Genomic DNA, 12,893 nt, shown 5'->3' with positions numbered 1-12,893 from the left:
AGGATCCTTGGTGAGGATTTCTTTGCAAAGTGCTCTTCCTTTTCTCCAAGGAGAGGAGAACTGAACTGGAAGCCAGGGTCCCTAGAATCTTAGTATCAGTTCAGCCCTCAACTCCGTGCTTCAGTTTTACACACACACAACTCTCTCTGTCTCTGTCTGTCTCTGTCTGTCTCTGTTTCTGTCTGTCTGTCTGTCTGTCTGTCTGTCTCTCTCTCTCTCTCTTTCTCTCTCTCTCTCTCTCTCTCTCTCTCTCTCTCTCTCTCTCTCTCTCTCTCTCTCTCTCTCTCTCTCTCTCACGCCCTTGAATAAAGCGGAACATAGATGAGCAGAAGCTTCGATGGACACAAACAAGTTTGACTGCGTTGGTAGAAATACGATTCAGCAGTTGCCTTCCTTCAACCTCGGTGCTTCTGGTGCCAGTTCTGGAGGCCCAGCAGAACTGGCTAACCCCAGTAGGCTCACACCTACTCCAGTGTCCCAGATCACTTACAGCTAGTGCTGTATTTACACAGATAAGGTCTGTCACATGCCATCAAGTCGCCAGTTTTGGGAACAGAAGGCCTACCGACGGCCCAAGTGTTTCAAAGGTTAATACGGTATTCCCTAGGGGGTGGGGTAAGGAGGGTAGAAGGGTTAAAGATGGAAGAGGACAGAGATGAGGTGATAAAGATGGTCAGAGCTGAAAAGGGGAGGGGAAGTGGGGTGGCTTCAGTCTGGAAGGTAAAGCTTAGATTCACGTGGTTTCAGGGGGAGCCAATGGGGCTGGCAGCCTCCCCATTCCCAGCCCCTGGTCCCCCTAAGCCGATGGGGAAGCCTCGGAGGCTGTACTGGAGGGGTCGAGCGAGTGCCTGCCTCCCGCCGAGCTGGAGGTGACAGCAGTGCGTTCCTCTTGCCCAGCATACACCACCTGGGGCCTCTGTGGGCTGGGCCGGGGCTCCCTCCACACACTGCAGTCAGGATGCTATCAAGCCCCGTAACCTCGACGCCCTTCTCAGTCAGAGACATCCTCCGTCGGGAACACGAGCAGCGCTGCCCGCAGTCCAACTGTGCTGTGTTCCGTGGCTCCAACGCTTGCAGGGGGCAGGAATCTCAGCTATCTCCTGGTGCGCAGGACCCACACAAAAACCCTGGTGCAGCAGCCTCCAGCCACGAGCCTCCAGGCGCTGGTGGCTGCTGGCGCAGCAGCACGACCAAGGAAGAGTTCGATACCCTGGGGAACTGCTGTGATGCAGTCCTCGAAGTGACCACGGAACCGGCAGGGATGACAAGTGAGTAAGGGGCAACCCGCCCTGGGGAGGAGAGCCTGAGAGGGCTTCTTTGGAGCTCTTTTATCCATTTTTCTGTCGGCACCTACAAGGCCACACACCCTCTCCTCACCTCACAGCCAGCCGGGACCAATTCTCTGTACCTTTCATTTCAGTCTGCGAGACATGCCCACGGGTTCATTTTCTCAGGTAGCCAGCCTTCCTCCCCATCTTCATCAAACGCTATCCACTCATCTCTTCTCAGTGAAATATTTTAAACCCAGCGTAAAAATTATGTCAGTTATGGCCTCCTTAGCCCACTCCCCACCGAAACCCACCTCCCATCAAAGCAAAACAAAGACAAACCTTCTTCATAATTCCCGGAATTATTATGGTAGAAAGCCGGATTCGGGGTCAGAGGACCTGAGATCAAACTCTGTCTTTGCTATTTACTGCCTGAGTGTCCTGGGGTAAATCACTGTGCCTTTCTGAAATTCCGTTTCCTAATCTGTAAAATAGGGTTTTGGACTAGATGACATCCGCGCTTCAGTCCATCTATGCATAACATGTTGTGTTAAACAGTATTGCATAGAGCCCCGAAATTGGTTAGCGGAGGCAGGGTTGGAGAAGGACACGAACTTCAGTTCAGGCTCTGCTACTGGTCAGCCAATTAACCTTAGGAAAGGCTCTTCCGTCCTCAATTTCTTCATCTGTAAAATGAGAAGGATGGCATCCTTCCTGTCTCAGAGGGCTGCTTGAAAGATCCAATGGGAGAGTTTAGGGAAAATTGAAAGCACAGAGCTGGTAGAAGTAACGTGGACAATCGCAACCTCCCCTCCCCCCTTCGTCTTTCTCCAGGCTCTTATATCCTTCCCCGCTCTTCCCTTCGCCCCCCATCACTTCCACGCCTGTCCTGGCCTCAGTTTTCTCATCTGTTCAAAAAAAAAAAAAAAGATTGGGTTGGATGATCTCTAAGGTGTTTGTTTTTCCCCAGCTCTAATTCGATGAATCAGGATGACTTGGGGCGTACACTCCCTACATCCAGACTCTGGATGAACTCTGGGCTCCAGATTCCTTTTGGAGAACAGAACGGTTTCCCACGCTCCGTGGCAGCCAGAGGCAGGAGAACTTAGACAGTTAGAGGATAGGAGCAATCGCTGGTATTCAAATCCTGGCCTCCTAATTCCAAGGGAAAAGCTCTTTCGGCTGAGATATTAATGAGAAGGAGGGAGGTGAGTTTGAATCCCAGCTCTGACAGTTACTAGCTGTATGTATGTTACTAATTGTATGAATCTGGCAAGTCCCCCTACCTCTCTCTGAGCCTTATTTTCTCATCCATGAAAGAGGGACGTCTATATTCGAACTACCGCAGTCCCAAGGCTGTGGTGAGTGAAGTGTTTTGTAAACCTCTAAAGCCGCCAAGGAAATTCGGTATCGATATTATCCTTTCTGCTAAGTGTCCAAGGGCCCGGTATACTTCTGACCGTCAATTTCAGAACAAAATTCCAAACCAATAACGCCAGAGAACCACAGAGCTGAGGGACCAGTTGGGGTGGGGAAGGGAGCCGAGGCCCCAGCCTGACAATTCTCTACCAATCCCGTTTTCCCTGGACAAAGGAAGCATAACCAGGTGTTCCAGAATCTCTAGCTGTTTTGACCTCAGGCAGTTGGGCGTTGGACGCTGGGGAAAAGAGAAAATAACTGAAGTGGAAGAGTTCCTTCAAAAGCCTCCAGGATGGAAGAGCTCTGGTCTGGGTCTTCGACCCATGTTTACTCCAAATCGAAACCATTTGGTTGAAAAGCTACTGCTTAGGGAAGTCTAAGCCCTGGATGAAATTTGCTATTGAAACTGAAATCTGTATCTTCCGAGTAATCTAAGGAATTGTGCGCGATAACTCCATGTTCCATTCTTGTCCTCTCCAGGAAGGGCCTGGGGGTTGGGGGGAGAGGAGGAGACATTACCCGAAGGGGGAAAGGTTCCTCTTTCGGACCCTCGAAATCACTAAGATTTAGGAAGCGCCGGGGCTCTTGGAGGTATCGAAGTTGGCAAGTTGAGGAAATTAATTCGAAGAAGTGAAGAGACAGGCCCGAGGTCCCACAGTCAATCATAATGACCAAGATGATTAGCTGCTGTGAACACTGGACAGTCCAATTCTTCATACCATCTTGGCCTCTTCTCTCCATTTGTCCAAAATTGTGAGACAATTGCTTAAGAACAACGGCTTGTGTATATCCCCTGATAAATACTGGAGTTTTTGCGCCTTTGTCCCCAGCCCTGGGTCAGACTGGGACCTTGTCCATAGGGTGGGTTTGCCAGATGGATCTTTTCCCTCTCTCATTCCTTGGAGCTCAGCCCTGAGTCTTGAAAATCCAGAAGAAGGTAGAGGAATTTTGGAGGTACCGTAGAGGCAGGTGTGTATGTGTGTGTGTGTGTGTGTGTGTGTGTGTGTGCCCGCGCACTTTAGACAGACAGACAGATGTGCAAAGAGGAGAGTGAGAAAGAGGAAGGGAAAGACAGAGAGACAAGGCAGATAGAAACAGAGAGGATAGAGAGCGACAGAAAGGAGAGATAGAGGCGAGAAACAGAGGGAAGGAGGGAGCCATGGAGATTGAGACAAAGAGAGATAGAGGGAGGAAGAGAAAGACAGATTGTGAGACCCACAGGGAAATAAATGTAGACAGGGAACTGAAAGACACAGCCAGAGAGATGAGAGTGAGTAGACAAGGGGAGAAAGAGGGAGGGGAGGGAAGGAAGGAGGAAGAGAGGAGGAAGAGAAGGAGGAGGAAGAGGAAAAGGAGGAGAAGGAGAAGATGAAGAAGAAGGAAGGGAGGGAGGGAGGGAGGAAGAGAGGGAAGGAGGAAAGAAAGAAATAGGAGCAGCAGGAGGAGGAGGAGGAAGAGCAGGGAAGGGTGGAGGGAAGAGAAATACCAGCCTCTATAATGGAAAACAGGAAAATGACCTAGTCAGATCTGTATTGGGACCATTGCCTTAACAGTTGTGTGGCCGGTATGACCAAACTCAGGACACTTTCCTCCATGTCCCGGTTATATACTGTGTCCGACACTCACGACACTGAGAGGCCATTTATCCGAGCGTTAACTGTCGGATGATATGTTTTAACCAGACAACTCATGTAACTTGACTAAGTTAGGCATCTGCACAAGCTGACTGAGGCCCCACTTGGACAAACCAATGTATGGACAATGTGGGCAGACTTAAGAGACAGGGTCGTTAACACAGAATGATAATAGCTCATGCATATGAAGCCTATGAAGCCATTTAAGGGTTTACAAAGCGCTTTCTCAACAGCCACCCGATGGTCGTGGAAGTACTGTCTCCATTTTGTATCTAGAAAAGCAGGCGGATCGATTGTCTAGTCCACGGTCAAAAGGTAGTTAATGCCAGAGCCTAGGTGTGGTACGGTGGCTTTGGAATCTGAAGACGGGTTCAAAACTGTAACCTTGGGCTGGATAGACACAACCTTCTGGGGCGAAACCTGTTTCCTCACCTTTAAAAAGATGGGGGTTGGATTGCTTTGACCTCTGGCTTCCCTTCAGGCGGTAGAATTCTGATCGCAGGACTCCAGGAGATTACTTTATCTTTTAGACTCATTTATTTTTCAATTAACGAGTATTTATTTGTTCTTGCTACGTACTCCACCCATTGGAAAAAAGAAAGCCCAAATCCTCCCAACAACATGCAGTCGAGCAAAACGAATTCCCATAGCCAGTACTCTTCATTGTCTAGTTAAGTTTGGAGGATGGTGATCTATTTCAACCTCTAATTTAACAGAAGGGGAGACTGTGGCCCAGAAGTGAAAGGGAGTTGCCCCACACAGAGTTAGCATAATTGGCTGTCGTTGGTATGGAAATTTAAGATTTAAGTACTTTATTCCTAAAGTAAGTACTATAGGCGTTATCACCCCCATTTTACTGCTGAGAAAACTGAAGCACAGAGGGAAAGCCAAACGCCTGGTCCAGGTCCCCCAGTGTGTCCCAAGCAGAAGTTAAGTGCACATGGCTTCATGTTTAACCCCCTTTCCAGTAACTCCAAGCTCCCTCTCTAAATCTGGCTGCGGGGGCGGGAAGGAGGGGGAGCGTCCTTGGAAATAAAACCACCCGGGCTACCCTGATTCGAATGGTAGAGGTTGGACTGCTCACACTCTTGTCTCCCTCTCGGTCCTGTCTCGTTTGCTTGCAGGACAAGGCCCGGGCGGGGACAGTATCAGCAGCAGCTCGGGCTGCCCCGGAGGTCACTGCGCCGAGAGCTCCAAGGCTCGCCCGCGACGGAAGCCCCGCGTCCTCTTCTCACAGGCGCAGGTGTTCGAATTGGAGCGTCGCTTCAGGCAGCAGAGGTACCTGTCGGCGCCAGAGCGCGAACACCTGGCCAGCGCACTGCAGCTCACCTCCACGCAGGTGAAGATCTGGTTTCAGAACCGCCGCTACAAGTGCAAGCGACAACGTCAGGACGCGTCCTTGGAGCTGGCCGGTCAGCCGCTCCCGCCTCCGCCACTGGCGGCACGCAGGGTGGCAGTGCCAGTGCTGGTCCGGGACGGCAGACCCTGCGTTCGAGCAGGGGGCCAGCCCTACGGCGCGCCGCCCTACGCCCCGTACCCTGGCTACTGCACCCCTTATAGCGCTGTTCGCGCCGCCGGCTACCAGGCCATAGGCTCCCGCGCTAACCCGAGCTTCGCAGTGGCAAATCAGCCGACCCAGAGCTCCCAGGGCCAACTGCCAGCCACGCCGCGTGGCGTCAGGGCCTGGTGAGGCCCGCAGGCCACATCCTGCATCCCCAGACTGATCCGCCAGGACAGAGCATTAGAACCCAGGGAGATTGCTCCCAATAGGCTTTCTCCTCCTTGGCCAGCCGTCGGGGCACCTGTCTCCCTCACCGGATCCCCTACAATCTCGCTGGCCAAGAGGTTCTATCCACTCCATTTTTGGTTCATTCTCCACTACATGGTCTACATTGTCAGGTAGCAAGCACCCCAGATTTTCTTTTAAGGTACAAGACACCTTAGAGATCGTCGACTTCGGGTCTCTTGTTTTGCACTTGAGAGAGACGAAGTGACTAGAGTAGAAAAGTCACTTGGCAGAGCCCAGACTAGACTGCTTGTTCTTTTAATCTAGAGTAAGGAATGTCCAAAGGGTCTGCGGCATCTGATCAACATATTTCCAGTATGTTCATTCATTCAACTAACATTATTTAATTCCCTATTACGTGCAATGTGCCTCTTCCTCCCAGAGCTCCTCACCCCCCAAGTCAGTGGCAGACATTCTTCTGAAGGGTATATCCCCACTCCTCACTTCCTTCACAGAAGTAAGACTGGTCTCCAAGGTCTATTTGGCAGTGGAAAGAACAGTCTATTTGGAGCCAGGGGAAGGCAGATACTCTGCCACTTCTTACCTTGTGGAATGTAATAACTTCTGCTCATTGGGCCTTCCCCTCCTTACCTATAAAATAAAGGCATTGAGCTAGAATGATCTCCAAAGTCTCTTCTGGACCAAAACCAGTGGTCCAAGATCTTACCACACACCTGATAACCCCTCACTACCAGCACTAAAATAGGTTTAATTGGATCCCGCTGTTTATAATCATTGGCAATATTCAGATAGCACTTTAGATAGCACTCAGGTTTGCAAATGTTTTACTGACACTCACTACGACCTGGTGGTAGGGCCATGCTGGTGGTGGTGTGTTAGTCCTATTCCTAATTTACCCCTGAGATAACTCTGGTGAAGAGACTTGTTCCTGGTCACAAAGCTAGTAGCTATCACAGGTAGAACTGGAATCCAGGTGTTTCCTGACTCCCAATCCAAAACTTTTCCCACTGAACCATGCTTTTCTGGGGCATGAGGGAGAAAACTCCCTTTGGGACCAATGGACAACTTGGAAGACATTTCCTAGATCTCCTGATTTAATACCACAAGAAAGTGAGGGGGACAAGTAGAGGACAGGTTTTTCTCAGGACCGGAGAGCAGCCCTCAGAGATGCACAGTGTCACTGAGGGCCAAACCTCCTGAGTATACCAGGTACCTCAAAGAGAGGAGGTTTCATTAGTGATAGCCCACACCATTTCATTTCTACCAGTCCAGTGTTATATTCCTAGTAAATAGATTCCTTTATATTTTGTTATTTATCTACTGCTCCCTGCCCCCTCCCATAAATTACAAGGGGGAGTAAACTTAAGAAAAAATTGAAGCATAATTTTGGCTGGAAACCATTCAAAGCTTTCTCCTCCTTCTCTCCTCAAACTACCTCCAAGGGAAGGATGGCTGAAATTTCAAGATGCAAAGCCAGAAATTCTCAGTCCTCAGATACAGTATCTAAAGGCAAGAACAAAGATAATTTAGCCTCTGGAGTCATTTTTATCTAATCCCTTCCCTCCCTTCAATTTTATCCCAAAGGTTTCTTTCAAGCTAGAAAAAAGGTTCTAAGTTTCAGACTAAGAAACAGGAGGTGAAGATGTGTCATCTGGTGAGTGGTAAATAAACACAGACTTCCTGGCATGACTATAGTTCCCCAGAAAATGCCCTGAGATCAAGATGCTGAGAGATGTTTAGACTGAAATAGATGAAATCAGATGTAAATATATATATTTTTATTAAGATCCAGGGCTCAGTTGGGAAATGTTCTTTTGGTAAACATGTGGTGAGAAAAAAATCCAGTCCTGATGTTTTTCTCCCACTTGATTTTGAATCAATAAAAGTCTCCAATGTTTAATTCCTGGGCCATTCACTTCTCTAAAGTGAAATTTGAATGTTTCATTATGTGCCAATGTTATAACAACTCTGTCTATTTGGATTCTAGGAGAACAAAGGGCATTTAGTTCTGTGTCACTTACTGGAATATGGGGAGGATGTGTGGTTTTTCTGTGTGTGGGAAGTTACCTCCACCAATGCTAATAGCAGCAGATTTAGAGGTAGAAGGTGAGTTAGAAATCATCCACCCAACTTCCTCGTTATCAGAATTATAACACAAGGGATTTGAACCCAGATCTTCCTAATGCCAAGTAGGAAAGTCACTTTTTAGATCAATATCAGAGAATTTAAATGTATTTATCTGCAAACTATGCAGCATTCTCCCTCCATAATTTCCCTTTCCTACCTTATTCCAATGACTCCCCTCTCCATTCATAGAAAGCTAATTTTTGTGCTGATATGTACACATTTTTTAAATTGTTCCAATGATTTTTTATGAAAATTCATTTTGTAAGGAAATTGAAAGATCCTTATTGTTGACTCTAAATTTGGAGATCCAAGTAAATATCTGTTACCTATTTAAAACAAAATGCACAATGGAATCCAATAAAACATTACTAGTAAGAAGTTCTTGTAATGTTAGTTATGTTAGTCAGAGAGAGAGACAGCTTCTTGTAGTTGAATTGTCTTTTGCCTTTCTTTTACCCTCAATGGCTGTGTGACCCTAGGCAAGTCAACTTAACCTCTCAGAGTCCCTAGACTTGTCTGAGGTTGTAAGTTACAATGATATGCATTGGTAGATGAACTTTTCCCACTAAGAATTCTCTAAACTGATGAACTCATTAATCTGGGGGGAAAAAGGAAAAAGTTTTTTTAAGAAAGGCTACCTTAGACAATGCCTTAATGCTCAGGGGAATCTAAGTTCTGCTCCTGTTTGCCGATTTTTGCTTCCATTCACTTTGTTGTTCAATTATGTTGGACTCTTCATGAAGCCATTTGGGGTTTTCTTGGCAAAGATACTGGAATGGTTTGTCATTCCCTTCTCTAGCTCATTTGATAGATGAAGAAACTGAGGCAAACAGGGCTAAGTGACTTGCCCAGAATCGAAAAGCTAGTAAGTGTCTGAGGCTGGATTTGAACTCATGAATTCTTCAGGATTCCAAATCCAGTGCTCTATCCACTGTGTCACCTAGCTACCTTTTTACTTACTTAGTCACCTTAGAAAAGGTCCCTCCCTTCTCTGGCCCTTGGTTTCCTTATCTGTAAAAAGAAGGGGTGGGTCTACATGAGCTCCAAGATCCCTTTCATCTCTTCCACCCATACTGTCTGTAATCAAAAACCTCCTGGTATTTGGAGGTCCTCAGCTCTTCAAGCTTTAGGTGTTCATCAGGAGAAAAAATAGCAAAAACTGCATTTGTCAGACACAGCTTGCCTTGGACAGACCTGACCTCCCAAGTCATTCCACTTTTTAAAAAAAATCCCCCTACGAATCATTTTTATACCACTTGAAACAGTAGCTCAGTCCCAATGGATAATGTTTTGAAGAAAATTGAGAAGAGTTAATAGAATCAATAGATTAAACAAAGAGTCATGGAGCTGTTACTAAGAACCAGACAGAATGCTAGGTGAGAAGAACATGATAAAGTCACTGCAGTCAAAAAACTAACAGTTTGAAGGGATTTGAAATACAAAGATAAAGACATAGAAACCCAGGCAGGTTGAGAGACATGTCCAATTTACTATAGCTAGTTGGGGGAACGTAGCATTGGACATTCCAGTCTCAAAAGAGAAATCTAGAAGAAGAAAGGAAATAATTATTAAGTTCTTGCTATGTGCCAGGAACTTTACAAATATCACCTCGCTTGACCTTCACAATAACCTGAGAGTAGGTGTTATTATTATCCCCAGGAGAGGAGTCTAAGACTGACAGAGGTTAAATGACCAGTCACACAGCTAGTCAGTGTCTGAGACAAGATTGGATCCCAGGTCGTCAGAACTCAAACTGACTCTTCTTTCTACTATGTTTTTGGAATCCGCTAAATAAAGAAGGAAGGAGGAAGAAGCACTACGGACTGGGAATAGTCAGGGAAAGCTTCTCACAGAAGGTGGCAATCAAATAGGACCTAATTAAAGGCTTACTGGGGACAATTTAGCAGAGTTAGTTGAATACACAATTATCCTTTCCACAATATGACTTTTCCCATTGAGATTTCCATATGTCATGGGTTGGCATAAGAAATTAAATGGGAATTTGGGGGAAGTTTTCTGGAAACTGCAGACAACAGGCAAAGGCCAGCAGACAACACAGAAAAAGTTTAGAAACCCAGAAATGTATAAATACATATTTAGTATTATATAATATTAATGCATTTTATCTTTTAATACTGTAATAATTCAGATTTCTACTCTGGTACAAAGGAAGGGCCAAAAAATTTTATGGGATTTTCCAGATCACTGCACCACTAACCCCCTCAATATGGAAGGGATAATAGTAATATGATTTAATGAAAAGGTGCTAGATTTAACCCTCAAAGACTGCCAGTGACTGACTAAATGTGGGACCTTGAGTTCATCACAACTTTTCTGGGCTCCAGCTTCATCTGTCAAATGAGGGCTTTCGTGTAGATAATGTCTATGGTCCCTTTCAGCTTTTAAATCCTTTGATTCCTGGACCTAGTTATTAGTATGAAACTGAAGTTTTGTGATAAAAGGTTCTCCACTTACAGTTTCTGAGGTCTAAGGAGAAAGAATAAAATAAATACCAACTAACCAACCAGATCTCAAGCCAAAGACTGTATTTTTACACTAATCTCCCACTAAGTTCAACTGGTTGGAATTTTCTTGCTTGATCTTGAAAACAAATTTTTGATTCTGAATTTAACAAACAATAATTAAAATGAGCATTTCCATATACATGTATATATACACACATGTATATATATATGTATATATGTATGTGTATATATATGTGTGTATACACATATACACATATATATAGTAGAACAGAAAAATGGGATTGCACATGAAATTGGGAATCTCTATTAGATGTTTTTATTTTAAAATATAGAATAAATTTAACACATAACTTTCTTCTTAATAAACTTAATTTTTCAATTAATAAAATCTATTTTCTTTCCCACCTCCCCCTCCATAATATAAAAGAAAAAGAAAATCATTTTAACTGATATGCATAGCCAAACAAAACATATTCCTACATTGGCTGCATCCAAAAACAAAATCTATACTTCATTCCAACATGTAACATTCAAAGGTGACACATTTAGAGCCTTCTTGTTTTCAATTCTCCTTTATATTATAAAGGAGGTCTTTATATTATAAGTAATACTCCTTTAAATTCTCCATTAGGAAAAGAGGAAAATGGTAAATGTTGGAAGGGCGATGGGACAACTGGCACATTCATGGGTTGTTGGTGGGTCTGTGAATCGATCTAACCCTTCTGGGAAACACTTTGGAATTACATTTTTTTTTTAAAAGTCACTAAACCATTCATATCCTTTTACTCAGAGATATCAGTACTAGACTTTTACCCCTAAAGTGATTAAAGACAGGGAAAGACCCCATTTATAGTTCTATTTATAGCAGCTTTTTTTTTCCTGTGTGGTGGCAAAAACCTGAAATCAAAGCAAGTACCGATGTATTTGATTTTTTTTTTAATGTGGTAGATGGGTGTAATGGAATATTATTGTACCAGAAAGAATAAGAAGCACAAAGAATTCAGAGGAATTTGGGAATATTTGAATGGACTGAAGCAGAGTGAAGTGAATGGAACAGGAGAGCACTATATATAATGATCAGAATGATGTAAACATGATCATCGAAGGGCATCACATCACTGACCAACACTGAGCAGTCTTGGCTCTCAGGGATGATGGGCAATGAAGAACGCCCCCGTCCTCTGGGTAGCTCCAGGTGCTGAAAGAAGCCCATGTGATCAAATGTGCCCAGGATATTCCTTTGTTTTGCTTACCTGTATTTCTTTGTTAAAAGGAAGCAGTCTTTTGGGTGGTTGAGTGTGTAGAATCATGAAGTGACAGCAATATAAAAAGACATCAATAAGACTTCCATTTAAAATAAATTAAAATTATTCACTTAGCCCATGTAAAACCTGCCACACTGTGCAATGACAAAATTTGCCTTCTCTAAATTCCCACTAAGGAAATTCCTAGCTCATCTGAAAAGGTTAGTCATCCGAGGAATGGCTATGAACCCTCTCCAAGTTCCAGTGTGGCCTGACTCATTTTTGTTCAGAAGGAATGGGAGGGAAGGGAGGTAATGGGAGGGGGAGGAAGAAAGCAGGAAAGAAAAACTCTTCTCCCACTTTCCTGATAGACCTTCTGTCTGTCTCTCTTTTAGGATTAATTTAAAAGGTTATCCCTCTTGAAGAACCCTCCCCCAGAGTCCCCCTGTCAACTTTCTATCCCTGTAATCTCCTTCCCACTGAAATCTGCTCCTTTTGTGTGAGTATCCCTTCCCAACAACTTTTTATCCTTGTAAGAGGTTTCAGCAAGCAGGCTGTCCGGAGGTAATCAGTCTTTTATCTCTGGGACCCCACTCAGACCCATCACTCCAGTCACCTCTTAATGTTCACAACCTTCCCAAATGGGAAGTAATTGACCTCTAAAGAAAACAAAAAAGCTCTCAGAGAGATAGCCTCAGTCCTTTCCTGACAGTGCTGGGCCTAGGGGGCTCACCTAGGGCAGGTGGATAAGTCAATAAAAACTCAGACTTCCTGACTCCCCTTTTCTCTCCCTCCTCTCCCTTTTCCCTCCCTCCTTTTCTCTTCCCAAGTTCCCACTGAACCCAACTCTCTCCTTAGATCACATGGAGTTCAGGTCTCAGGTCTGACTCACAGAATACTCAAGGTTTTAAGTATCTAAAGAGTATTATTATCACTTCAATTTATTGTCAAATGTTCATATTTCAGTG

General features: G+C 44.9%; 1 protein-coding gene across 1 annotated transcript; it reads left to right on the top strand.

Annotated features, from left to right (window-relative positions):
* The first annotated feature begins 714 nt into the window (after window positions 1-714).
* Window positions 715-7,968, top strand: NKX2-6 (NK2 homeobox 6). The gene is made up of 2 exons (XM_072635101.1): window positions 715-1,268; window positions 5,446-7,968. The coding sequence occupies exons 1-2, from the start codon at window positions 959-961 to the stop codon at window positions 6,009-6,011; spliced, it is 876 nt and encodes a 291-aa protein (XP_072491202.1). The 5' UTR covers window positions 715-958; the 3' UTR covers window positions 6,012-7,968.
* The last annotated feature ends 4,925 nt before the right edge of the window (window positions 7,969-12,893 follow it).

The sequence above is a fragment of the Notamacropus eugenii genome, chromosome 1, assembly GCF_028372415.1.
Source record: "Notamacropus eugenii isolate mMacEug1 chromosome 1, mMacEug1.pri_v2, whole genome shotgun sequence".
Lineage (NCBI taxonomy): Eukaryota > Metazoa > Chordata > Mammalia > Diprotodontia > Macropodidae > Notamacropus > Notamacropus eugenii.
The sequence above is the reverse complement of the archived record's forward strand: the minus strand, read 5'-3'. Positions and strand labels throughout refer to the sequence as shown.

What these genes read in the sequence shown, in the direction of transcription:
- NKX2-6 (XM_072635101.1), top strand. Translation starts at nt 959, where the DNA reads ATGCTATCAAGCCCCGTAACCTCGACGCCCTTCTCAGTCAGAGACATC. An exon ending in GGAACCGGCAGGGATGACAA is followed by an intron (nt 1,269 to 5,445) that starts GTGAGTAAGGGG and finishes GTTTGCTTGCAG; the next exon opens with GACAAGGCCCGGGCGGGGAC.